A 26,283-nucleotide genomic window follows, 5' to 3' on the forward strand; every position below is an offset into this window, starting at 1 on the left:
AATTGTGGTTAGTGTTAATGCCACCCTCAATCATTTGTACACTAACGTGTATAAAATCCAAGCACATCTCCTCGAGGATCATGAGCAGAAAGTCAATATGTTTGGTGCAACGAATTCATTGCTTGATGGGACACTCTCCTGGTCAAGGGGGCATCCAGTGCAAGCTGGTGTGAGGCTGAGTGCCTTCCATGTGAGCGAAAAACCGCCTTTGGACAGGAGGCCTAAGCCTTCTTTCCTCTCTCATCATGTTACTAATGACTCAATGATGCTCAACGTGGTTTGCTTTCTGTTTTTTTCTCGCGCTGCTTTATGGTTTCCTACTTTTTCTTGACTTAATGGCTTGTCAATAAAAAGATATCCGTTACTCTGTCTTTGGCATGATTTCTGCCATCAACCCTCCAATCCTACCCCACCTCAGGAAAATCAACATTGGATTGCTCATGAATGAGTCAGCATCACATCACCATAGAAAAGTTTGCATTTTTGTTGCAAAAGAAAAAGGAAATTAGGAAATTTTGAAATCCCAGCAGCGGGAGTGATTGCAGCAGGGTGAGCCCAGTTTTTAGTTTTTAGTTTTTTTATTTATTTATTGGTCATACTCTATTTTTACTAACTCTTACTCTTGGATTTTTACCCTGCCTTCTTACATGATGTGGGAGTCAAAACCCACATTGGAAAATAAATCATCCCCACCTCAATCTCCCGAGGTGGGGATTCGAACCCCCCACCTTCTCTTTTTATGTTGGAAGAGTGGCCATGAAAGGGTGGCTACGGGGAGGGCGAGCCAGGTTTAATTTGTGAGTTTGCGTTCTCACAAAATTATTAATTGTTAAAAGCTTAGAATTAGGCACATAGTCCAAGGGGAAAACATTCAAGACCGATGTATCCCGACTGTTGGATCTGATAATTTCATAGATCTGGTGGAACTCATTTGAAATTGAGAAATTGTGTTAATGGCAATTTCAAGTGATCATTCCCTCTTATCTTTGTAGCTTTCATGTGAATACATAAGACATCAGTCCAATGAACTTGAATTGGATTCAAACTTAGCTGCATAATGCGCATAGACAACAAAACGTGTGGATCAGCTACTACATTTATCCAGCAATCTTCTCCTAACCCTGACCTAAATTCCTAGACTGCTACTTTCTACTGCCCCAAAGAAAATATATCATATCAGGTCTATCTCGGCTATCAGCTATGATACATGATTTGGACAGTGTGTACACTAACAAGCATCTCTACTAGACAGCCTAGCGCATGTATGCTGTCTTGAGAACCTTACAGGCTTAAATATTTTCCTAGTTTACTTAGTATGGCACAGATCCAACACCAAGTTGCTCTTTGTCGCTCCAACGTTGAGCCCGCACATAGTTGATGCAACAGGGAACGTGACACCAAACCGGGACCTAGGATGTTGTACAGGAAGATCGGGTCCTACTTCGCCAGCATAATTTTTGCGACGACTAAGGTTGTCAGAAAAACAACACAGCCACTGTAACGGAAAGGCTCCAATTTAGTTGATGTTGAGATCGATGTATTGCCGGCCAGAGGGCTTCCCACGGTATAACCAGTGGGACCAGCGGAGACAGGATTAAACACTGCAGGGGGAGTCCCGGAGCTGCCATATCAGGGAATGAAACCAAAGACATTATCTCCCTGTAACTGGGGAAGAGTATTTTCTTGAAAAAAGAAGAAGATTTATATAACTACAGGATAGGATATTTTACCTTGATATGGGCACCCCTGTCGATGGAGGAGACATAGATGCTGTTGTCGGTGTTGGTGTCGTCGTTGTAGTTGCTGGTGTAGACGATGATTGAGAGGTCGGGTAAATACAAGAACCAACACCTGTACGAACATTGGAGGAGCTTAAACTGATATTTCAAAGCATCACAGACGCTTATTAAGATTGGAGGAAAAGCAAGCTTAACAAACCGCTGAAAGTATTCTTACTAGGATTGACATTAACAATAGTGGCGACCCCCCCAAAGTCGCAGCTTGTAGGCACCGGATTCTTTTGATAGTAGCTGTTGAAAGCATAGGATGCGTGGTTCTGAAGAGAATTCGGATTGTAACAGTTTGCGCCCTCCTGAATTTGTGAACAATCTGCTCCCCCGATGCCGCAAGCATAATCCAGTGCTTGTTGTAGTGCAATTTCTGATACTCCACTCCTGGCTATACACCAACTCTGTCCTGGGACTGCAGGTGCATTTGTAGTCACTGGAGGTGCAACGGGGTTTGTGACGGGTGTTGTGACGGGTGTTGTGACGGGTGTTGTGACTGGTGTTGTAACGGGAGCACCCCCTGGTGGCGATGGATATGTTGTCACAGGGTTAGTTACCGGCTGGGCCCCGGGGACTGCAATTGGTGTCCCGGCTGGATTTGTGATTGGCACAGGAGGGTTAACAGGATTTGTTGGGGCAACTAAGATAGGTGCTGCCGGATTCTCTGGAGTTGCGGTGACTGGGGTGGTAGAAGGCACGGTGATGATGGTGGGTGGAGCATCTGGAGTGATGACTGGTGTTGGCGATACTGGAGTCACTGGAAATGTGGTTGTAGGGGAGGTGACCGAGTCGTGCAGACTCTGTTTCAGGTGGCTCAGGAGTTCTCTGTGGAAAGAAACTGATCTTTTGTATTGAACATCTTGATACCTGAGTTCATGCATGTCTGATGCATCTGTATAGAGTTCTACTATCCGGCCAGGTTTGATCTGAGCATTGCTTTCTAATGATTTCAAGACGCTATTAATCAACAGAGCCGCTTCTGCTGTACTACGGAAAACTGGTGTTTTGAGGGGCAAGACCAGAGGAATATGATTAGGTGAAAAACGTGAACAGGATAAAAGAGCTCTATGAATGACAGAGCGAACAACCTTATCTCTGTTGCCTGGTTCACTTGTGATGTTGTCTTCGATGATTACCATCGGCACCAACTTCTCAATGGAACTGAATAACCTACGCGGCTCTTCTGAATCATCCTTTCCCAATTTCTCTAAGAAAGCCAGAGGAAACCCCACAGAAACCTTCATCTTTTTCTCACTGTTCATGACACCATTGACCAATTCTAAGGTGGACGAGATCTTGCGCAGCTCAGTTGGACCCACATTCTGATATCCAAAACCCAGTATTATGCCTTCCAATCTTGCTTGAGGATGAGAGGCCAGAGTTTGGGCTTTGAGTTTGAGCAATGAAACAGCAGATGGTTCAGAATGCAAAACATTCTTCATTTGGTCGACATTTAGGAAGAGGTGGACTGATCCACCAAAGTTGGTGAGAAAACTTAAATCTTGGTTATCAGCAGCAAATACCTCGATCTGTGATGGAGCAACCTTTTTTAGCCCAAAAAATGTTGAAGTTTTAATACTTAATGAATCTGCAGTCTTTATGTTTGCGTGCTTAGATAAACCCACTGGAGTTCCTGTAAAGGTTAATATGACAAAGATCAGAAATTGTGCACTAAGACATACTGTGTTTTGAAGCTATCAGCAACACAAAAGAACAAGAAAAGAAAAGGGTAAAGTATTCTGATAACTGATAAGAGCAATTGTAGTGCGGCTTCAATTGGTGAAGCACAAGAGGACTAGTTCTTGATTTTTATAGATCATGTACATTAAATTCACAGCATGCAGATTTGTCAATCCAGCTTCAAAAGGCCAGATGATTATACTCGGATTTCTGCAAATTTGGTTGGGAGAACAAGCATATTTTGATAGAACAGACCGGGGTCACTTCACTTACCAGAAGAACAAAAGATGAGAAGAGACAAGGGGAACAAGAAGAGGCATTTGGAGGATGCTCCGGCCATTATGCTGAGATGTGTTTCCTAGGTTTAGGAGGAGAGGCGACGGGTAGATTTTCAAAGCGGCTCCTGCATTGGCGGTTCTCAAAAGACTTATGAACTGGAATAAAAGTAGCCATTGGAGAGAGAAGGGTGCCAAGAAAAGGTGGTGACGATAAAGTAGGGAGTGAAAGGAGAAAAAAGCCAAAGGAAGGATGAAGACGACTGTGTTGCATGCAAATTAATAAATAAAAGAAAAAGATGTTCCTTTGTGATGAAGGAGGATGAGTTTGGCAATGTGCTGCTACTGATCCTTATGATAGTAGAAGGAAGGGCAGAAAAAAAGAAAAAGAAAATCACAATATCATCTGCTTTCTTTTTCTTGCTTCTTTTGCTTTTTCGAAAGACAGCGCCAATTATTCATGAATGACTAGGCAAATAGAAGGAATGCCCATCCACATGCCCAATTGTCTTCCCAGGAAAAGCACATGTAGGTGTCATGGCTGAGGCATATATTCGCAATCTTTCATGGCTGAGGCATATATTCGCAATCCTTCATATCCTGAACTGACCATGGCACTACTGGAGAAACTGAGCTAGCTATGCTAGCTGATGTTTGGAGATACACGCGTACATGATTTCCCCCCGATTCTTGTGCAGAATTCAGATTTTGGCATGATAAGTCGATCAAGAGAGGAGTTTTTTCTTTTTCGTGATTAAAGAAAAGCAAGAATTGATTGTTGATTATCCATGAGAAAAAAGGGAGGACAGCCTCTGCTACAAGTCCAAGAAATTCATGGATTTCAACAAAACTAAAGTTCTTTTCCTTTTTTTCAGCTTTTCTTTTTCCCCTATTTGACAGTTACCTTTTTTTACCCTGTTCGAGAGAAAGAGGTGCTCTAGACAGGCCTCACAAGGAAGTTGGTATGAACTTTTGCTCCAAATAGCACCTCAATATCAGATAAAATCAGATCCATCAGTGGACGAATGCCGTCAGCGACCCATCTTTCTATCCTGATAAGAATCACTCACATATGAAGCCTGTTGGCTAATAGAAAGGAGGGATAAAAAGAAGCAAAATAGATAGGCCAGTTGGCTCATCATGATCAAATCCCATTACTACTTAGGGAATAATGAGTGCTATTGATGGGCAGAGAACAAAATAGATTAGGTAAGTCTTCATGAAATTGTTTAAGCTCGAAAGAAATTGTTTTGGCCTACTCTTGCAGTGCGTCTGGTTGAACTTGATGGCACAAAGAGTGGACAGACCCCACATTAGAAAGGGTGTAGCCTAATGGTCCATCAGATATTAATGGCTAATGACGTGCATGATAATCATTCTGTTTATTTGTTTTTTTATTTTTCTACTCTCGGGAAAATATTTAGAATAGAAATCCGTTTGGTAACGCAATCATGATTGCAACTCATGACTACATAACACGCTCTTGAATCCATCACGGCAATCAACTTTTGGTAGACATTGTTACGTGAAAGATTGGGTTTTTCTTGACCCCTACAAGGCTACAACCTTGTGCCTCAAAAAAGATACTATGCAGGCTCATTCTACATCGCACTATGCAGGCTCATTCTACATCGATCAACAAAAAAGGGGACTCATAGTTCGGTCTACTAGAACGAGCATCCGCAACGCGTTCTCATGCGCGCATGTACATGGTCTGCCGATTGCTGACGCTGCTCCATACACGGATCCTCGGCATAAATGCAGACATCGTTTAATACATTAAAGAGATGAGATTACTTTTTCTGCTGTTCTTTCAAACTGAGGTCTCTTTCCGCGAAGTTTGATGTAGAATATACGCACGAGTGGGGACATGCCTACGTGGAAATTTCTTTTTCTACCTCATCTCTCTTTTAAAAGCACCTTCCCTCTCTCTCTTATACGCGACAAAGCCGAAAGCAAGCACATGAACATCTAGAGTGGCGATATGGTGGGGAGGTAATCTAGAGCCACCTCTGAAAAGAAGAAAGATACAGAAATGAAAAGCATCTGCAATTGTACGCTGAGAAAACGTGCACTGTTCTGCCCTGTTCTTCCAATCCAAGGTGGGATGATGACTAACCGTGTGCCCGGTCCGCCCCCGCTTTTTCCTAATTTGTCCATGTGGAGTGTACTCGAGATAAACTTAAGGGAAAGCGGAGGAATATATGACATCGGACCGTGATGTGGGACGTGTAATGTGTCTCCATCTTTTCGAACCTACCATATGATCTTCCATGATCTCTGGTTCTTTTGGAGGATTGGAAAAGCCGCAGAGTTGATTATTGAGACCCCTTTATAGATTCTAGGCATCAAAAGCGGTCCCCTTACTCGTTTGAATTTCACTTGCCAGTTGGCACTTTGCTGCTCGAGAGCAGGAATGGCCATTTCCCACTTGTGACCAAGCCCAAAGACAAAATCAAGATTACACAACGGAGAAGGCTAAGAACAAAAAGGCCCAAACACAAGTTTTCTTTCCACAAGACTGTTAACTTGATTGCCACATCGCCAAGCACCTGCGCCATGGAATCAGTGCCAACCATTGTAGGGGACCTGTGGAATATTCTTCGCCGGCAGCAGAGGAGGAATGAATGGCTCCGATAATTAGACAAATTCTCTACGAGGGTGTCGCGTCTTTTGATGTTGCTTTTGTCCTCATTTCGCGTTGGAACGAGCGTAGTGACGAGACACGATAGTATATTGAACTCATTTCCTGACTCTGCATGTTCAGTGGATGCAGTGATCTGAACTTTAAAAAAAAAAAAAAAAAAAAACTGTTTTCTGTATCTAGGACTTTGGAAAAGCAGTGGATCATGAGAGCGAGACTCGTTTAGTTGGGATAATACCTCTTTTTTAGTCCTATGATTTAGGTGAATCGTGCAATCAAGTCTTGAAACACTTAAATTATGCAATCATTGTGCTTTGGTTCAACTTTCCAAGGCAATTTGGGCTATAAAATTCCTTGAATGAAAGTAGGGGCATTTGGTAAATTTTTTTTTTTGAAGAGTATCGAGTGAAAGACAATATTGATAAAGCTGAAAACCTAAGGTAAGTCTTTTTTTTTTTTTTTTTTTTCTCTTTTTTACCTTTTGGGGGTCCGGATCCCTACATTCTTAGGGGATTGAGTGGGGAATGATTAATTTTGGGTGTGAGTTTTTTACTCTATGCTTTGTAAAGAGACATGGTAAAAGTTTGAGAATAAATTGAGAGTCAAAGTAGAATTGATGAATTTTTTTTCCCTTTAAAATTACTTTCGCTTTTGCCCTCATAAAAAAACTATTCATCTTCTTTGATGTTGCAGTCTAGGGCATCATGGAAGCTCCAACGAGGGTTGTGCTAGCAGACCGTTGCCAATGGTTGCCAATGGCCGTGGCTTTGTTAGGTGAAATCTAGTTGGTCAAGACTCAGGTGAGTTGATGGTCACTATGTTAAGCGTTGCCGAGGTTGAGGGTCGCTTGAACCTTTTGCCTCCAAATCTATATTGCCTAGGATCGTGGGGCCTAGGTGTTGCCTCCATAGGCTATATGACCTTGGTGGATCTCGCCTGAGGTTGCACAACCTCGGAGTGGCCCTCTCCCTCCATGAAGGGACCATGAATGTTAAGTCCTTTATTTTTCCCTTTATTATTATTATTTTTTACCATTTCAAAGTTGCTTTGCAAAAAGCTAAACCAAAAATCACTAATCAAATGGGATTTGTGTTGAACTGATACACTTTGAACCAAAAATCTCTAGGGAAATGACTTGGCGTTTCCTCTCTATCTCCCTTTTCTCTCTTTTGAAGCTCTGCCTTTCTTTTATCTCTCGATCTGTTCTGAGAGTTTGTGTGTGTGGATAAATTTATGCAGTTGATCTTGTGTGAATGTGGAAATCAGTTCGGTCATTCGTCTGGTTGACATCCATTGAGGAGGATGTTTGTAATGTGGCTCCATAACCTCTTAGAGATGAGGTAACACTCCTCTCTTGATTTAGATTTAAGTCAAGTTTTGGTGGTTTTACTCTTTGTAACTAGATCTAGCTATAGATGTGGGAGCCCTTTATAGGTAATTGATACATGTTCTTTCAATATTTTGATATTGTGTCTCTATACAACGATGGTGATAAGGATGTTGAACCTAAATGTGCACCACAAGCTATTGTAAACGGAGTGGGAGATCTTGGCATGCACTCATCATTGAATTTGGTGATTGACCGCCAAACGTTTATGCTATCAGATCTATTCCAAAGGGATGAGAGTATGCTTTCAGTCGCAGATTGCCCCTTGTTATTTGCTTTCCACTTTTGCTTTGTTTTGCAATTATTTGGGATTTGCTAGGTTTAAAAGACTTCTATGTACCACTTGCATATTGTTATATAAATGTTATCTTTATTTCGAAAAAAAAAACTCAAAATGGATTCTTTCATCTAAAGAAGTCCACCAAGCATGATTCAAACAGAATTTGACTCCAAAAAATAAAAATAAAAAATAAAAAATATTAAACAAAGAATTTTTTTGTGCTTTCGATTACTTTTTTTTCTTCTAGAATTCGCTTCATGGACTTCTCCTGATTGAAAAGTAAAATGAGCCCATGTTGAGAGATGTTAGTCCAAGTCCATTTCACAATTTTCATACACACACACACACACACACACACACACACACACACACACACACACATATATATATAAGGTATTGGGTTGGTCTGAATTTCATATTTCATAGTTTTAGTCATTAGAGGACTATGGATACATTTGGGACTTACTTTGAAGATGGGCTTTGGACATCTAAAGGCCTTTTGGCCAAATATTGAGTGTTTGGGAAATGTTTTACAAACCCTATTAAGGGAAGCCTGGCCTTTTGAAGGCTGAAAGCCCTTGGGCTAGTCTTGGGGTGCCTTGAGCTTTCAACCTTCGAGAAAGGTTGCGAAAACACTGTCCATCTTCTTTGTTGAGGGTAGATGTTTGGGTTGCGTAGGGTCATGAAGGGCCGACGACGGAGTAGAGAGAGATTGGCGATGGTCACGACGACCTAGGTGACGATCGTTGGTGGGTCACGCGACCTCCAGCGGTATCTAGACCGCGCGATTTGGTTGCGTGACCCTTGTCGAGACCCTCACTTGAGGTCGTTAGGCTCACATGACCCCTGGCGCAGTGGCCCTCGCCGACCACATGCGAGACCCTTGCCTGAGGTCGCGTGGCCTCGGCGAGCTTGCTTGTGGTCGATGACCTCGGCAAGGGTCTTGGCCAACGTCGCACGACCCTTGCTGGGGGTCGCCTGACCATAGGTGACCCTCGCCAAGGCCGCGTGACCTCAAGCAAAAGTCTTGCTTGGGTTGTTGGCGATCGCCCAACCCCAGGTGGCCCTTGTCGATGGCTGTTGCCCTTCATCGGTTTTTTTTTTTTTCTTTTTAATAACAAAGACTTTTGTAATATAACTTATTCAAATGCTATTTTGCTTAAAGGTATTTCGCAAGGGACTTTTAGGTTACGATTTACCAAACGCAATTTGCATTTTGAAAAATCTCTTTAACTTAAAAGTCATTTACATTTTTCCAAGGACTTTTCCGAAAAGTCTAACCAAACGCATTCTATATTAGATAATGGACTTAAAGTTACATAGTCTAATTGTGCAAATCAAGAGTCCTTGGACTTGATTGCACTATTACCTAAGACATGAACCAAAAAATGGAATTATCTCTATATATTTTATGTTGCCAGGATGAGTTCCTTTTACTACCTTTTTTTTTGAAGAAAAAAATCTCCATACCATATATATATATATATTCTCAATTGGACCCTATTAATGGGCCCAAATCATTTTTGCCGCCCATAACGCTGAAAAAAAAATCTCCATAATATATATAGAAATTCTCAACTGGACCCTATTAATGGGCCCAAATCATTTTCCCGACCCATAATGCTGAACAAGGCTATGCAGTAGCGCATGCATTGAATCAGCAAGATGTTTTCCCTTCTTTTATCACTGGCCAGACCATATAGCGGAAACGCAATAAGTGCGGTGTCTCACCAGAGACAAACCCATCCTTACTCTCACTTGCGGATGGAGCCGCACTTGTCATGATCGGTAGACTTGGTGGATAGTTAATTTAATTTTGTGTATATTATATAGTTCATATGAAATGAAAGTTTCCATTAGAGTTGACAACATCACTCTCTAGAAATCCTGGCCGGCAGCCGCCGCCAGGGGATCTACCATTGTGTACCCCCAACATCACCTGCTCCGCCGTCGGCTTGCTCTGCCGCCGTGAGACGGTTCCTTCTCCCTCTCTCCTTGCCAATCTGATGACAAAGTTTGAAAGTGGAACGGGGGAAAGAGAGAGAACTTCACGAGGCAAAGAAGACAGACGACTATATGACTCTTTTTGACCGAGGCGGTGGTGTGGTGGAGATAGAGGGAACAGCGACCGGCGCCGTGATGGGTGGCAGCAACTAAAGTTTTGCATGTGGGTCATTTGAAGCCACTGAAAAGTTTGCCATGTGTCCGGGCAATAGCCGGAAAATGACTAGATATTTTCCGGTGAAAACGAGTTGCAAACTTTTCTTGGATCCTTAAGAAAGACTCAAAAAGTTCAAGTGCGTATGCATAACGTGCGACCTCATTATTTGAACTAGATAATTAGATATGGAATCCCATCTTATAATTTTATTTTATTTGTAGGTACATTAATGATGAGTCACGAGGGCCAAAGTCTTCTTTTTCTTTTAGGGAAAATCAAGCCCCGTGAAGGGCCGTGAATTTTGCGGATCAATTGAGAGTAATTTCCGGAAGACCATGGGCAATCTATGGGCCAAAACCAAGTCCTTTGTCACGTTTATTCTGCTAATCAATCACAATCTACATGCTCCCTAGAATAGTTTGAAACCTCATAGAGCTAGCCTCATTTATCCTAATAAATCACATTGCACGAGTACCAAACATCATCACCTATTTTCGACTGGGCATATTGGTAGCTGGATTCCTATCTTTCCTTTACGAGGTCAGGTTTAATGAACATGTCCTTGAAGAATGTGGAAAACAGATCTTGTTTGCAAGGCAAACCAACATCTCACGCCTTGTCTAGTAATAATGATTTTGGCCTTGATTCTATATAATGAAAGGTATCCATCATGAGCTGTTATAGGCATGAAATGTAGTGCCATTTACGTTATTTATATATATAGACTTAGGGCACAAATAATTGCGGAATAAATGGACAGGTTATTGGTAATATTCAATGCCTTCCATTTTAGGGCAAGCGCTAGTGGAAAAGTACGACTAGCAGCACTTCTTGGCTTTGATTGAACGATGGGAATCGATATAATTTTCAGGTGTCACCTTCCTCTGTTCTGATTTGCTTCTTGCCCTGACGTATCGTGTCATCCATAAGGGACGGCTCTCCCTCAGGTCAATGATTGGACACCCCCCTCTACGGTTAATAAATTAATTTACTTTTAGGGAAAAAATAATATCGAACATGCGCACGACAGGTAAGGCATTATACGCATGCAATTAATATATATTCTTTTGACGTGTGCGGAATGTGAAGAACTGCTGTTTGTGCAAAGCCATGATAATTCCGGGCGAGCCAGAAAAAAAATAAAAAATAAGTTGCAAGGCTACTGCATGGATAATTGCTTAATTAGTGATAAATATATTGTATAAATATCAATTTAGTTTAAACTCATTATGTGAAATTTCATGTAAGATAGTAGCTCATAAGTTGTCAACATCAGCAATTTCCGATGACAAATGTTATGGTGGAAATTGGTTGGAAATTTTAAATTGGTATTTCGCGCAAAATTTTATGATTATATTGACAAAAAAAAATTTAGGACTGCATTGATATTTGTATAATAATTTTAAGACTAAATTGATAATTTCCCCCGCATGCGTAAGAGTCGTTGGAGGGAGTTCTCCACTTGCATTGTCATTGAATATTAAAAGAATCATAGAAAAATCAAAGGTTAATAATGATTTCGTTGGGGTCACTTTTTCCAATAAAGAAAGACTGGGTAGATAGATAGATTATCTAGCATTAAGAATGCAAGTGCATTGGTCTTAGTTATTTATAGATTTTGTTTGTATCGGCCGGCATCCTTAATCTCTTCATCAACATGATTATCATCAACCCTGAAACTTACTTATGATTAACGGATTTCCCAACCTAAAGTCGACGCCATGTCAATTCTTCTATTAGCTGGCAAGATGTATACGAACCTAATCGCCATCAAGAGATCCATTTAAATTGGGAAACTGCATGATCTGATGATCATGACTCGAGCTTGGAAATGGGTGCGATCCCTTTTCCCAAGTTGAATGTGGGCCCGGCTGGTTAGTCTTAAACAAGAAGATTGGCAGGCTTCTTTGATGACAGAAGGATGTATAGAGACTCGGGTCAATTTGTATCAGGCTGAAACGAGGAATAATCGGAAGGTCCACGGAACTGTTGCCTGTACATGTACAGCAATACAGCAACAAAGCTGGGTCTTTCCTAAGGTGGCCAAGTATGGCATGATGACTCAGGGAAGGAAGGCATAAACATCACCAGCCTACTACATAAATATATTGCCGTGTACACCACAAAAATGGCGACCTGGCACACAGCTCAGCAGCATGGTCCCCAAAACGAGAACCAGCACTCCGACATAATGCTCGCCTTAGCCATTACCCACCACCCAAATTATAAAAGATATAAAAAGGAAACCATTAGCTGGAAAAGGGAGGAAAGAATTATGTTTGCATATTAGGGTTTGCGCAATCTTCCTTTCCTTCCGCTGGGTCAAAAGTGAATACTTGGTTTCGGAACAATTCGAAACAGGCTTGGATTTCCTTGGTTGAGAAAACAAAAGATCATCCAATTTGATTCGATACGAGACTCCTGACGAGAGTGAATTTTTTACGAATGTTTTTGCTCGTAATTTGGCTAAAGAGATCATTTAGCCAGAAATAAGAACATAACAAAACTAAAATTGGTTTGGTGGGTTGCCCATATGCTTGTGAATTCTCTTCGTACCGGGCCTCAAGTAACTCTCCAGTCTCCATTGTACTTCACTCTGTCATCCATTAGCGGAGGAAGTTGAATTTTCAAGGGGACCCCAGTCCTAATTTTCTGAGGGACAACTTTTATTTATGATGTGCAAAAAGGGACACCCACTTAAATCGGCGTGGCTATCCATTGTACTTCACTCTGTCATCCATTAGTTGAAAGACTTGAATTTCCGAGGGGGACCCCAATCCTAACCTTTTAGAGGACAAGTTTCATTTATAACTGGTAAAGGTGAAACCTACTGATCATCATCACCTTTGTTCTTCACATTCATTGTTACATAACCCACTCGTTTTCACCTTTAGCCAATGGCTGGGGCCATAAGACTCCATGGATGATGTGGAAAAAATCTCCCTTTTTTGTTGTATTTTATCATGGTTCTGCTCAAATAATTTTTTTTTCAGTAATGAACAAGATACTGAACACAAGATTGAGAACAATATTAACAATAAGTTTACAGTAAGCTTTGATGATAACATTGTCAGGAGGCATGCTGTGATTTTGTGAATGGTAGTTTTGCATGCTGTGATAACATTGTCAGTAAGCGTTTGTCCTTCTTCTTTTTAAGAGTTCCTTGGGGTCAGAAGCCATCTTTGTCCTCTAGAGGTTTTCATTACTTGTTCATTAGAGGTAAGACTGTCAAACCAGAAAATAAAACCTTTTCCTTCCTTTAGCTTTTTCCCATAAACCAAGCCCTGAATCTGACTGAATTGCTAGTCATAACCATCATAATCATAAGATTTCATCACCCACATTATCTTTCAATCGGGGGTGTTTGACCATCACATGCGTAGTATTAGTTTTCTGGCCGAACATGACATGCATATTTTAATGCAGTTAATAAAACCCTAAAGAAAAGATTAAGGTGATGACCTCTGTGCACAAACCAACAAAACCTGTCATTTGTTTAATGCAGGCCGGTCGGATTTTACATTGCCCGAACTAGTGAAAATAAAAATGAAGACTTTTTCAGTAAATTGCTGATAGACAGTCAATGTCCATGACAGATCGTGATAGAGAATCAGATCTCAATGAGGTTGTAGCAGTTCTTTTACATGCACAAATTCATTTGCCTTCCCTTCTACTGTATTAATGTGAAGCTGTAAGAGCACCTACCACTGATAACTCCATCTCCTCTTCTTTGTTTATTCCAGGACACAAGCCAAAACAACTCGTCTCTGATATTCCTTTGTTTCCCTTTTTTCTCCTCGCAACAAACCTCTCTACCTCCCCTTGCGTTTCTGGGTCTGAGAGAAAGCTACATTTCAGCTTAGATTCAGGCTCACATTAAGCTTGCTGATGGGAAAAACCAGGTTTTGCATTGTCTATATATAATTGGCTTTCTTGAACAGACCGTGGCTGATTCAAGTTTCTTGAAGTGTCTCTAAGGAGCTGAAAATGGGCTGCTTGCTCTCCTTTTGGAGAGATCTATGATTGTGGGATTAAGCTCTCCCCCCAAGATTAAGCTTTTGTTGGAGATCTAGAAGTCTGGATGTGAAGGCCGTCTGAGAAAGGTGAGAAATTGATGAAGTGTAATCTTTCCTCTTTTTAGCCTCTGTTGTGTCAATTTTTATGCTGGTTTAAATTTGCGTTTTTGTTTTTTGTTTTTTAAGTATGCTGGCCAGATGGTCAATAAGACACAATGATAAGAACCATGGTTTGGTCTTGTATCTGCAGTTTCTCGATCTAATGATGGCATTGTAAAGCTAGTGTAGGCTTTTGCTTTCTGATTTGTGGTCTTAATTAGCCAATCACTTTGCCGTCTTCCGGTGTTTTAGGGAATGAAAATGTGAGTATATTGATGACTGCCGTTATGACTCGGTGTGGCTTCTCTGACACTCTTGGGTGCCTGAAGCTATACGTGAATCTGGAAATGAAAGTTAATGATCCTAATTCAAGGTTGTGCTTTGAGGAAGTTGCTAAGTTCTTCTACACATTTTGTAGGCACTGAAAATATGGCCATAGATCTCAAAGCTGAATTATCCAAGGATACTGCCATTTTCGGCCTGAAGGTTTGGGAAGTCATAGGAATTGTTGTGGGTTTGTTTATCGTGATTATTCTGTCAGTATTATCGCTATGTTTAATGTCGAAGAAAAAGTCAAGAAGAACGCGAGACAACCTGCCCCTCAGCCAGATTCCGACTGTTTCAAAGGAAATCAAAGAGGTTAGGGTGGAGCAAGTGTCGACCAGTGCATTTGCTCCCCGTGATGGCATCCTTCTCACTATTCAGGACAAATCCAGTGATAAAGAATCAGATAAAGTGCTTGTACATCTCGGCATGGAGAAACTGTACAAAGGAGATAACAGCAGCCAATCCGGGTCATTTCATCATGTAGACAGAGATGGTTATGGATCCCAATCAGGAGAAGAATCAAACTCTGGCGTTGTGACTGTTTACAAACCTTCTTCGTCACACCCAATAACCGCTCCTTCACCTCTGTCTGGTTTGCCTGAATTTTCGCATTTGGGCTGGGGCCACTGGTTTACATTGAGGGATCTTGAGCAAGCAACAAAACGGTTTTCCAAGGAAAATGTCCTTGGTGAGGGAGGTTATGGAGTTGTATACAGGGGCTGTCTTATCAATGGGACTCCTGTGGCAGTTAAGAAGCTTCTGAATAACCTGTAAGTTTACATTTTCGTTGCCACTTAAAGGGTTGACAACATTTGTTTTTGGTCCCTTTAAGATTTGACTTGGATTCCTAAGGAAATTTGCTTTTCAAACTCAACGTGATAGGGGCCAAGCAGAGAAAGAATTCAGAGTGGAAGTTGAAGCCATTGGGCATGTGCGCCATAAGAATTTGGTTCGTCTTCTTGGGTACTGCATTGAAGGGACACATAGGTACCGTTCCTCTTCATGGTGTTTTGAGTCTTCTGGTAGATCATGATCTCTTCAATGTGTAATAAGTTGAAGTGTAAGACCACTGTGCCACCAAAAGTGCAATGTGAAGAATTTGCTGGAATAACAAAAGTGCTGCATGTAAGATCAATAGTGGAGAAATATTGAACTGAAGAATGTCACTTTAGGCGAGATGGATTTTGGATAAGATGGTAGCTTATACTAAAAACAATTAACCTCTATGCCATCATTATGTAAGCCCCAATTTAAAACACCAAACAAGACAAAATCTATGTTCACATCTGATTAGCACAGTAGCTTGATTTTGCTTCAACTATAATGTGGTTTCCTTGGTGCTAAACTGTACCTGTTCTGTGAAAACTCATAGGATGTTGGTGTATGAGTATGTCAACAATGGAAACCTGGAGCAGTGGCTTCATGGAGCTATGCGCCAGCAGGGATATCTCACTTGGGAAGCTCGAATAAAGGTTCTGCTTGGCACAGCTAAAGCGTAGGTTCATTCTGTTAGCTTCTGCAAGTTTTATGTGATTCTGTTCTAGTTCTAAGCTGAAGTTCATGATTTTGCAGTCTAGCTTACCTGCATGAAGCCATAGAGCCTAAAGTTGTTCACCGAGACATCAAGTCGAGCAATATATTGATCGATGATGAATTCAATGCCAAGGTGTCTGATTTTGGTCTGGCCAAGTTGCTGGGTGAAGGGAAAAGTCATGTCACAACTCGAGTTATGGGAACTTTTGGGTTTGTTTCCTTCTTTCCTTTTATTCCATGACAGTTTAGTCAGTCTTCCCTCACACACGGGATCTTTCTTTTTTTAACAGCATAGTCATTCTTCCCTTGCACATGGGATCTTTCTTTCTGTGATTGACTCTTCATCTTAATTCTATCAGGTATGTGGCTCCTGAGTATGCAAATACTGGTCTTTTAAATGAAAAGAGCGATGTCTACAGCTTTGGGGTGGTTCTACTTGAGGCAATCACTGGTCGAGATCCTGTTGACTATGGACGTCAGGCCAATGAGGTACACAATCATGCCATCGGATTAGCATATTCAAATTGTTTAAAATTTCTAAAGTATTTGACATGCATATACACATGTTTCAGCTTCTTCTGGCAAATTAATTCTATTTTTTTGGTTGTAAGGCATTGTTTTTCTAGATCACTTTCTCTCCGTGCTGCAATAACAATACAAAAGTTACAACAATATTGGCTAACATGGTGATCATGTGTAACTATATTGGAGGACGCATATAATGCTTTGGAATGCCACTTATTTCTCGATTCCAAGATTCTTTCGAGAAAAAGCATGCTCTTGAGATTTTAGGTGCTTTCGCATAGCAAATAGGAGCTGTCTCCTGCTTCCTTGTCATCCTTGAAGTAATTGTGTTCATACTTTCTATTTGAAAACTGTTCATAAAAGTTGAGCTCATGCTCCATTATCTATTCTGCATTTGTTTGATTAGAATTTTGCCTGGTCAAGATTTGCCATTAGCATGCCATTGTGGTAGAATGTGATTAAAGAGTTCAGTTGGTTTCTTTCATGCTTTCTACAGTTTGCTTGGGGGGACCTCTTGTAGGGTGCTTACTCTTTTGAAGTACTTGTGTAGACTGACCTCATGCCAGTTTATCTGCAAAACTTCATTCAATTTTCACTTAGTCAATTTTAAGTGGTTTTTCTGTACTTGCCTGGGTTGGTTGGTTCGAATAAATTTTGTGCTTTTACCTTGTTGTGACATTTTATCAGTTATAATGGGTTGCATCCAGCACAGGTAACGCTCTCTTGGAGCCTGAATTTGTCAATAGCTGTTCTGCTTCTTCCGTTGTCACAATCAGAAAAGTGATAAGTCTGCAGCAAATATATGATTTTTTCCTGCAAAAAGGTGGCTTTTGAGAGAAAATCTATGTGGATTAAGAATTTAATGAATGTGGCTATCCCTAGTGGTAGAACTATATCTGTAGAGTCTTCTGTTCAGCATTCCATTGTTGAAGTTTCCTGCTCTCACTTGCTCAACCCCCATTACCATTACACTGCAAAGATATGTACTTGCAGTCACTGATATTTGCTTCCAAAAGCATCTTGAATCATGGAATGATGCCTTTATATTCTGCATCCTCATTTCTTTTATTGTGCTTTCAGTGGAGTCCTGTTTCATCTCCGTCGAACATGAATACTTAGATCCTAACAAGTCTGATATCTCTCAGGTGAATCTGGTTGATTGGTTGAAAATGATGGTTGGCAGCCGCCGGTCAGAAGAGGTGGTTGACCCTAATATTGAGGTTAGGCCATCAACTAGGGCCTTGAAACGAGCCCTTTTGACAGCTTTGAGGTGTGTTGACCCAGATCATGAAAAGAGACCCAAGATGGGCCAAGTTGTCCGAATGCTTGAATCTGAGGAGTATCCAATACCGAGAGAGGTAGCTTTCCCGATTATGTTTATCTTCTTTTCCAATTAAATCTCAGATAAGATTTCATTGTACTTGGATCGAATTCCCGCTGACATCTGCTCCATTTTCCTGCTGCTCCCTTTGCAGTCTGCATTTCCCTTCTGCAGTGCGTAGTAAAAGTGTTTCTATGTGTTCCCCCTGTCTCATATCATTTTGGCTGCCTCATTTCAAGTACCCTTTTCTCCGATGTTCCATTTCACAGGGCATTTATGTTATTCGAAGCATCACTTGGTTGTTTTTAATTGCCCAAACTTCCTTGACTGGAGATTGATTGTCATTGATGAAACAAACAAATTGTACTCTGAGCGGAGAGTAAGAGATATATTAGCTCACAGCCACACACCACCTCAGCTAGTGATTGATACTTTTAAGTGAAAAAAGATAATGTTAATAGGGTGATGGCCATGGTACACTACCTATTCACCAAATCATCGGCTTGGTAATTGCACATCACAGGAAGTGTCCATCAATCTCTAGTGTTTCTTCAAGCTGATCCTTTTGCTTTTGACAAGCATCATAGTACTTAATTCTACAAAGCATTCCTGTCGGAACTTCCATCAGATGTACTTTTCCGATCCATACATCTTGTTGAATATCGAGACATTGTTCTAGCTTTGTTCCCCCTTAAGAAGTATCATATCTGTGTTTCCAGGATAGAAGGCACCGTAGGACTCAGGGGGGTAGCAGCATGGAGATGGATTCCCAGAGGGAAAACTCCGACACGGACCGGAGCGACTATCCGGGTTCGAGATCAGAAAGCAAAGTGTATCAGCGAACGTGAAAGAAACGGATCTACACGGACTGTTTCTCCATATTGGAACCCAGGGCTGAGGCAGTATTCATGATACTTCTCTTCCCCTATTTTCCAATTAGATGGTGATTGTTAAGGCATGGGGGTTTGGGAAGGGAACATGATCATTCTTTTGTTTTTTTTTTATTTGTTTTCAGATCTTTTCTGTAGATGATGAATGGCTGTTGCCTATCTGTGGAGGTGGAGTACTGTGAAGAACCTTAGCATAGAGGGTGTGTGTACAGGTGATTAGCATCTAGAGGGAATTAATGTTCCATCGTGTTCTCCTGAGTATGATCAACGTGCATTTGTTGGTTCTATTTGTTTCCCACTTGAGCTGTTCCACTTCCAAATTTGAATTGGGGAGATGCCTAAAAAGTGACATTTGTATACTGTAATTACACCCAAGTTGAGAAATATAGTTAAGATAGTCGGCCGTACGATGTACCAATTTCATGAAATGCTTAGGTTGTCAAGAACGATGAATCAACATGATAATTTTTCTTTCTTTAATAATGTAGGGACACGAACACATCGGGGTCATTACTTGCTATGAAATTATATTTGTGAACGCTTATATTCCCAAGGTGACTGATTATGCTTTGATTTTTCAGTACAAGTAGAAACATTCCAATGACTATCAATTGAGCATTTTCTATGTCCATCTTTTGACTTTGGACTGCATGACTTGAGAATGATTTACCCTATTTGTCAATGCATTTCATCATGACTTGCCATATGGCAATTTGTTAAAGAGTCAAACGGTCTATTTTTGCTCATTGGAATTTTGCCGACAAAATCTTAAGTCAAAGGTCATTAATGTCAGAAGGGATATTCATGGGATTAAACATGTCAAGTTTGCTCAGTGGCTACTCTTCCAATATGAAAGGGGGAGGTGAGGGGTTTAAATCCCCACTTTTTCAAGGGATGGGATGGGGACGTGTAAGTTTCAGGAGTGGGTTTCGACTCTCACGCCCTGCAAGAGGCAGAGCCAAAGTCTGAGAGTGAGTATAGTGTAGGAATAATGTAGAGAAAACCGAAAAAAAAAAAATCTTAAAATTTGTAATTTTTAAATTTAATTGAGTATTGAAGAAAGGATTCAAAGTACATTGAAAAACTTGTGTGAACCAGGTCGTTTTTAGAACTTAGGTATATAAACCCGACAAATTTTAAGACAAAATATTCAATCCAAAGGACAATTATGTGCTGATAATTAACTGATCTCCAAAACACAAAATGTATTAGAAAAATATAGTTTTCTTATTAAAATGAACAATTTGTTGGTCAAAAAAGTAAAATGGATAACCTGAATTAAACTAACCACTTCCTTTCATATGGAGATACTTAGGCAAGGGTAAACATCCCTTTGAGAAAAAGAAAAAGACATGTTTGCACTTTTGGGTTTATTCATTATCCAACGCATTTTAATTTTCCATAATAAGAACGCATCCAGATCTATCAAACACCTTTTTATGCATATTTTTTTAGTTCAAATTCTTTGTTACCGTCTATTGTGAAGCTTAAATGACCTAATAATTAAAGAATAAATACAATATGAATAATCCTAGGCTTTTGATAATCTAAACGAACTACACTAAAATTTTCATGCAAATAAAATATTCTCCTCAAACTTAACGAGATAAATGTACGTTGGTTACATTCACTTATATATATACACACATATCAGAAGAGACCTGCTTTAAATTTAGATTAAATTATAAATGACATATGTATGAAAATTAAATTCCAAGCTAGCATATTTGCTTGGAACACAAACCAAATTAGACAAATTCGCATTATTACATCACGAAGAACCAAAAAAAAAAAAAAAAAAAGCATCAACAGCGTGAACGCAAAAGCAGCAGAGAGCAGAAATGGATATGCCACTCTCTCTCTCTCTCTCTCCCCCAATGTCTTGTGTCTTGATCGCCATTAGAGGCTCCGCTTGACCACTAGTCCTTGGCCACCTCCAGGTAGCTCAGCTGGTTCGTACGATGTAACTGTCTCGTCCCTTTTACCCATTTCTAACTTTTTCTCCAGCGAGTTTCAAGCTTTGAGCTTGGGATTGGATCGGGCTGGCTTTCTTTGTAACGCTTTTTTGGAAACGGGTGTGGGGGCATTTTGCTCTTGGATGCGGGCTTGTCATTGGGTTTTGGTTTCAATGCTTAGTCTTGCTGTGCTTGGTCAAAAGTTGTGTGCTTTCATTCTCTGGTATTTTTAAGTTTTTTTTTTTTTTTTTGAAGTATTCTTTTCGTGGGAGCGGCTGGCATCCCTCTTCTGGGCATATTGAGCTTCAGAAGAGGCGTAAAAGCATTGGGTTTCATTTTGTTTGCTTTAAGCGTTTCGTGTCATTTCCGTGGTGTTGGCGTTCTGATCTGCTGCAGTAGTCTGGAGTACCCATGACAGGAGCCCCCTGATCTCAATAACTCAAAAAGTTCACAAATTGGCGAATTTGATGGATGTTTGCTCCCCATTAAATAAAAACATGTAAAGTTGCTTAAAGGGTTGTCCTTTGCACTTTGGAGTTATTTTTATTCATTCCATGTTAGATTTAGCTTCCTATTAGTAATATTCTTGTGTTCGCGATAGACTCGAGTCCTGTTTGGTTAGAAAGCTGCGGAAATGCACTTGTTTTCAGTAGCGATGATTGGGGTTGAGTTGTAAATTCCAAGGGTATGGACACTGGAAATAGTTTCTCATTACTCAGCTAGAAAAGTACGTTGTCGTTTAGTAGGGATGAAGAGGGTCAAGGGATGGTGCATGTTCATTGCTTTCTTTCTCTATGAGTTCCTCTATAAGACTAGATATCTTTGTTGATCTTGTTGTTCCAATTTTAGCAGGTCAATGAACAAAGCTGCTTTGTACAGGTAGAAATGCTACAAGCTTAAGAGGAAGCTTGTGGGAGCTAATGGCATCGGTTGGTGTCCCACGTGCTTCTGGTTTGAGAGATACTAGTGGATACGCTCTTGGTGCACATAGGTTGCCAGAAGAGATGAATGACATGAAAATCAGGGATGAAAGAGTATGTCCTGTAGTTATTTTATTTCCTTGATAGTTACATATGTATTTCTAATGCCATTCCCAGTAATTATCTTGTTTTTGTTATCCTTGTTCTTGTTCCTGCTGGTCTTGAGCATCTAAAATTCACACCTTGATGAATTCTAGGAGATGGAAGCAATGGTTATTGATGGTAATGGGACAGAGACAGGTCATATTATAGTGACAACTATTGGTGGTAGAAATGGCCAGCCAAAGCAGGTATTCATATTCGTATTCTTTTCTAAGAATCATTCTTCTGAAGCATTTTACATATTCTGTTAGTTTGTGTATTGATCTTCTTGGTGAAGGACATCATTTCATGTTGGGTGTCTTTTCTGTCTCCACGTCTATGCAGTTGGGAGTTCCGAATTCATGCTTCTATGGTCCACTTTTAATTTCTCTCCTATGAACCATGAACTAATGGCTTATTTCCAGCATCTCTTAAAGTTTGGGGTTTCTTTCACGGCTCAATATTAAGAACTGATTTGCTGAGGGTGAGATATGTATAAAATGAACATGGTCTATTGATATCATGCTTTAGACATGTATTAGCTAAGTATAAACAATCAAGCATGAACTTATTCTTCTACATGTCTGTTTTACAGGATGAGAGGCAGATATAATTTTAGTTAGCCATAATTTGGTCACTACATTTCTGGAGTAATGATAAAAATGTGGTTGACTTTCATCATCATCTATGTATGATTGAAATGTGTGTGAGATGCTTGTTTCTGCTTCAATATCCATCTCCATTTATCATATATCCCTGTTTCGGGTACCTTCTTTTATTTATAATTTCAGACAATAAGCTATATGGCTGAGCGAGCAGTTGGACAAGGATCATTTGGAGTGGTGTTTCAGGTATATTGTTGTTGCTTGTGTTGTAATTCATCAGTACAAAAAACTTGCTGGTACCTTTTAACTATTTAGGAAAGATTGTTGATATTTAGACTGCTTCTATATAGGCAAAATGCTTAGAGACAGGCGAAACAGTGGCTATTAAGAAGGTTCTTCAAGATAAGAGGTATAAGAATCGGGAATTGCAAACAATGCGTCTCCTTGACCACCCCAATGTGGTGTTCTTGAAGCATTGCTTCTTCTCAACGAGCGAAAAGGATGAGCTATATCTGAACCTCGTTCTGGAGTATGTACCTGAAACAGTTCACCGTGTGATCAAGCACTACAACAAGCTGAATCAAAGGATGCCTCTAATTTATGTGAAACTTTATGCATATCAGGTATACTATCTATCTTCTTGCTTTGGCTCTTATATTACCTTTCATAATATTACCCATTTAATTTGGGATCCACTCTCTGGCCAGGTCCCAGTTATGGGGATAACGTTTCCTTGACTTTCTGTTCTTACTAGTCTTCTGGATTTCGATTGTCTCAACTTGAGCATTCCAGTGATATGTGTCCTGTTATTTATCTTTTCCTGACCAAACTGTATCTTTGATGTTGCTGATGTATGTTCCTGTTCTTGGAATGCGGAAGATCTTCAGGGCATTGTCGTACATTCACTGCAGTATTGGAGTGTGCCATCGGGATATCAAACCTCAAAATCTTTTAGTGAGTTCATCAGCTAGTACAATGTCGATGCTCTAAAGTGCTTAATCCTTCGGCTTGGGATTTAGGAAGTGTACAGTGGGTCTCTTGTCTAAGTTCCTTCATCATCATGAAGAGATACATTCGGAGTGATGGTTCTTCTCTGGTTGTATTGTATCATTATATGTCCTCATTAAGAATCAAATGAGGGTGTTTCAAGATATATATCATTTGGCTCTGTAATCGTGAAGATGGTTCCTTTATTCCCTCTGCAGGTAAATCCTCATACCCACCAGGTCAAGCTATGTGATTTTGGGAGTGCAAAAGTATTGGTACGTACCTGCTATTCAATAGGCAACTAGCGTGTCCCCTCCTTTGTTTGGTATGGAGAATCTATCTTCTGTTGGTTTTTTATAGGTAAAAGGGGAGCCAAATATATCGTACATCTGCTCGAGGTACTATAGGGCTCCTGAGCTTATTTTTGGAGCAACTGAATATACAACGGCTATTGACATCTGGTCTGCCGGCTGCGTACTGGCTGAGCTATTACTTGGACAAGTAGATGCTTTTCATGTTCCCCTTCTGTTTGTCTATGCAATTCAAATTTGCTGGGAATTTTAGTTGTATCACTAACTTGGATGCAGCCTCTGTTTCCTGGTGAGAGTGGAGTGGATCAGCTGGTTGAGATTATCAAGGTGCTGGAGTTTTCTTCAATTTCAGTAGTCAATCTTCACATGCATTTGAAGAAACCTAGAATACTTTGGTCTGCATTTAATTGAGGCATCAGTTGTTCCTGTGTGTTTTGGAATTCTGTTATGCAGGTTCTAGGCACCCCAACTAGAGAAGAAATCAAGTGCATGAATCCTAATTATACGGAGTTCAAATTCCCTCAGATAAAAGCTCACCCATGGCACAAGGTATATAGGCTTATTGTAGTCTGTAATTTGCCAGATTGTTCATATTTATATGATCTTATACTTTTCTTTTGTTTGTCAGATATTCCACAAACGCATGCCTCCTGAAGCTGTTGATTTGGTTTCAAGATTACTCCAGTATTCTCCGAACCTACGGTGCACAGCTGTGAGTATCACAGTCTCTGTTTGCTCAGCTCTGTGTTTTTTTTTTTTTTTTTGGGGGGGAGGACCTTGGGATAAGAACCAGAATCAATTTGCACTAGGGTGTCACTAGAAATTTTGCAAGGGGAAAACGTTCTTATAACTAAAATAGAACAGAATGGAAAGTATTAGCAAGTGCAAAATGGACTAGCTTTGACAAAGACCCGATTAAAAGGAGATGGGTAGAGCTTCACACTTAGCTGATTGCAGTAGCTTGCTCCTTCTGAAGATGTGTATTGACATCAAGTGTTTGGTGATTAGTAACCCCATGTCCATGGATGAGTGGCATTAGTAAACTCCTACTGTCTATTGGTTCTGCATCTGGTCCATAGCTAGGCATAGTCCTTGGATAGAAATAGAATGATGTCTCAGAGCAAGCAGTAGCAGAGTGGTTCTTCCTGGGATAAGAATAGAATGGTATCTCATGCTATGCTGTATTAATACGCATTTAGTTTGGATGATCTAAGACATGTACCTCAAGCCCCTTATTGTCTGCTTAGATGTCTTTAATCTAAGTGTACCTGTTTCTGCTTCAGTTGCATGTAAACACAATGAAGTTGCTTCTATATCTTTGAGTCTGGTAATATTAGATATTGGATTGTCTCTGAATTAATCCTTGGGGGTATTAACCTCTTCCATGAGGCTGGCTTCTTTTTTGGTTGTTGAGGAAAAGATCCTGGATGATGAGTACCTCTTTATATACTTTGCAGCTGGATGCCTTAATCCATCCTTTCTTTGATGAGTTACGTGATCCCAATGCCCGCTTGCCAAATGGACTATTTCTTCCACCACTGTTCAGCTTTAAATCTAATGGTTTGATGGTCTTTTCTTCAATCAATCTTGAATTTTTCTTTACATGGTGTGATATTCTCATTGAGTGATTTTGCTGCTTCTAATCAGAACTAAAAGGAGTGCCAGTTGAGGTGTTGGTGAAGTTGATCCCGGAGCATGCTAGGAAGCAGTGTTCCTCTCTAGGGTTGTAATCTAATGAAGTGTACCAATAACAACTGCTGTTTCTCTATTTTAAGTTATGATTTCTCTTGTCTTGTGTGTCTTATTCTTATTTTATGCTCTTTTCCATGTGCAGCTTTGTTGTTAGATAGCTGTTTTACTGTATCACTTCATCCAAACAGGACCAAATCTGCCTTCTGTTTGGCATGTCCATGATGAAATTGTGGAATCATTGTCATAGTAAATTGAAGTCTCTTTTTATTTGTTTTTTTTTTAATATATTATTGTTGGGAGATGATTGAGACTTGAGATCATTTTTATTTTATTTTTAGAATGGAATCTCTCATTGGTAGAGTTAAAAATGTCTCACAAGAACTGATAAGTAAAAGTGCAATTTTTCCTCTAAAGCACGCAAATTTTCCTCACAATACTGTTGATTGGAATGGAAATGTAGGTTCTAGAAGTACTACAGGAAAAAATGCATGGTTCTGTTGGCTTGGCAAGTCAATCTGTCATACAATGAAAGCACGACTCCTTTAGCTCGATGGTGATCGACTGTTCCAAGTTTGAGCATTGACAATAAGAGATTCAGTGCCTTTGTAGTCGGGGCATGGATATACAGCCTAGGTCTATCAAACCACATACACTCCAAGCAGTAAAACTGTAGGATCGGCTGGGCATAAGAATAGTAGGAGTGCCAAAAGCACTCACTTGAGTGCCAAAACTATTTTTTCACTCATG

At 40.3% G+C, this 26,283-nt stretch overlaps 3 protein-coding genes across 11 annotated transcripts; 2 read left to right on the forward strand and 1 right to left on the reverse strand.

Moving 5' to 3' along the window:
* Positions 1-960: 960 nt before the first annotated feature.
* Positions 961-4,103, reverse strand: LOC104456896. The gene is made up of 4 exons (XM_010071789.3): positions 3,741-4,103; positions 1,957-3,420; positions 1,731-1,851; positions 961-1,621 (listed from the first exon to the last, which is right to left on the reverse strand). Exons 1-4 carry the CDS (start codon positions 3,805-3,807, stop codon positions 1,438-1,440), a joined length of 1,836 nt encoding a protein of 611 aa, XP_010070091.2. The 5' UTR covers positions 3,808-4,103; the 3' UTR covers positions 961-1,437.
* Positions 4,104-13,911: 9,808 nt separating this feature from the next.
* On the forward strand, positions 13,912-19,332 carry LOC104456894 (probable receptor-like protein kinase At5g18500). The gene is made up of 8 exons (XM_010071788.3): positions 13,912-14,317; positions 14,748-15,426; positions 15,539-15,643; positions 16,029-16,151; positions 16,229-16,399; positions 16,549-16,678; positions 17,860-18,072; positions 18,755-19,332. The coding sequence occupies exons 2-8, from the start codon at positions 14,759-14,761 to the stop codon at positions 18,881-18,883; spliced, it is 1,539 nt and encodes a 512-aa protein (XP_010070090.2). The 5' UTR covers positions 13,912-14,317; positions 14,748-14,758; the 3' UTR covers positions 18,884-19,332.
* Positions 19,333-20,722: 1,390 nt separating this feature from the next.
* Positions 20,723-25,817, forward strand: LOC104456893 (shaggy-related protein kinase alpha). 9 transcript variants are annotated; one of them, XM_010071779.3, is made up of 14 exons: positions 20,723-20,865; positions 21,733-21,914; positions 22,058-22,150; positions 22,733-22,792; positions 22,897-23,169; positions 23,426-23,500; positions 23,752-23,808; positions 23,894-24,034; positions 24,121-24,171; positions 24,298-24,393; positions 24,473-24,556; positions 25,302-25,404; positions 25,492-25,567; positions 25,679-25,817. In XM_010071779.3, exons 2-14 carry the CDS (start codon positions 21,801-21,803, stop codon positions 25,692-25,694), a joined length of 1,239 nt encoding a protein of 412 aa, XP_010070081.2. In that variant the 5' UTR covers positions 20,723-20,865; positions 21,733-21,800; the 3' UTR covers positions 25,695-25,817. The 9 variants fall into 9 exon arrangements, with proteins under 9 accessions (XP_010070081.2, XP_010070083.2, XP_039154789.1 ...); XM_010071781.3 differs by having other exon boundaries at positions 21,760-21,914; XM_010071780.3 differs by having other exon boundaries at positions 20,725-20,865; positions 21,730-21,914.
* Positions 25,818-26,283: the final 466 nt, after the last annotated feature.

Source organism: Eucalyptus grandis, chromosome 8 (assembly GCF_016545825.1).
Source record: "Eucalyptus grandis isolate ANBG69807.140 chromosome 8, ASM1654582v1, whole genome shotgun sequence".
NCBI lineage: Eukaryota > Viridiplantae > Streptophyta > Magnoliopsida > Myrtales > Myrtaceae > Eucalyptus > Eucalyptus grandis.

Excerpts from the sequence above, each read along its gene's own strand:
- LOC104456893 (XM_010071779.3), top strand. The coding sequence starts at position 21,801 with ATGGCATCGGTTGGTGTCCCACGTGCTTCTGGTTTGAGAGATACTAGT. Across the intron at positions 23,170-23,425 it reads TGAAACTTTATGCATATCAG|ATCTTCAGGGCATTGTCGTA; the intron begins GTATACTATCTA and ends GGAATGCGGAAG. Across the intron at positions 23,501-23,751 it reads TCAAACCTCAAAATCTTTTA|GTAAATCCTCATACCCACCA; the intron begins GTGAGTTCATCA and ends TTCCCTCTGCAG.
- LOC104456894 (XM_010071788.3), top strand. The coding sequence starts at position 14,759 with ATGGCCATAGATCTCAAAGCTGAATTATCCAAGGATACTGCCATTTTC. Across the intron at positions 15,644-16,028 it reads TGCATTGAAGGGACACATAG|GATGTTGGTGTATGAGTATG; the intron begins GTACCGTTCCTC and ends GAAAACTCATAG. Across the intron at positions 18,073-18,754 it reads AGTATCCAATACCGAGAGAG|GATAGAAGGCACCGTAGGAC; the intron begins GTAGCTTTCCCG and ends CTGTGTTTCCAG.
- LOC104456896 (XM_010071789.3), bottom strand. The coding sequence starts at position 3,807 with ATGGCCGGAGCATCCTCCAAATGCCTCTTCTTGTTCCCCTTGTCTCTT. Across the intron at positions 1,852-1,956 it reads TATTGTTAATGTCAATCCTA|GTGTTGGTTCTTGTATTTAC; the intron begins GTAAGAATACTT and ends ATGTTCGTACAG. Across the intron at positions 1,622-1,730 it reads ACAGGGGTGCCCATATCAAG|CTCCGGGACTCCCCCTGCAG; the intron begins GTAAAATATCCT and ends CTGATATGGCAG.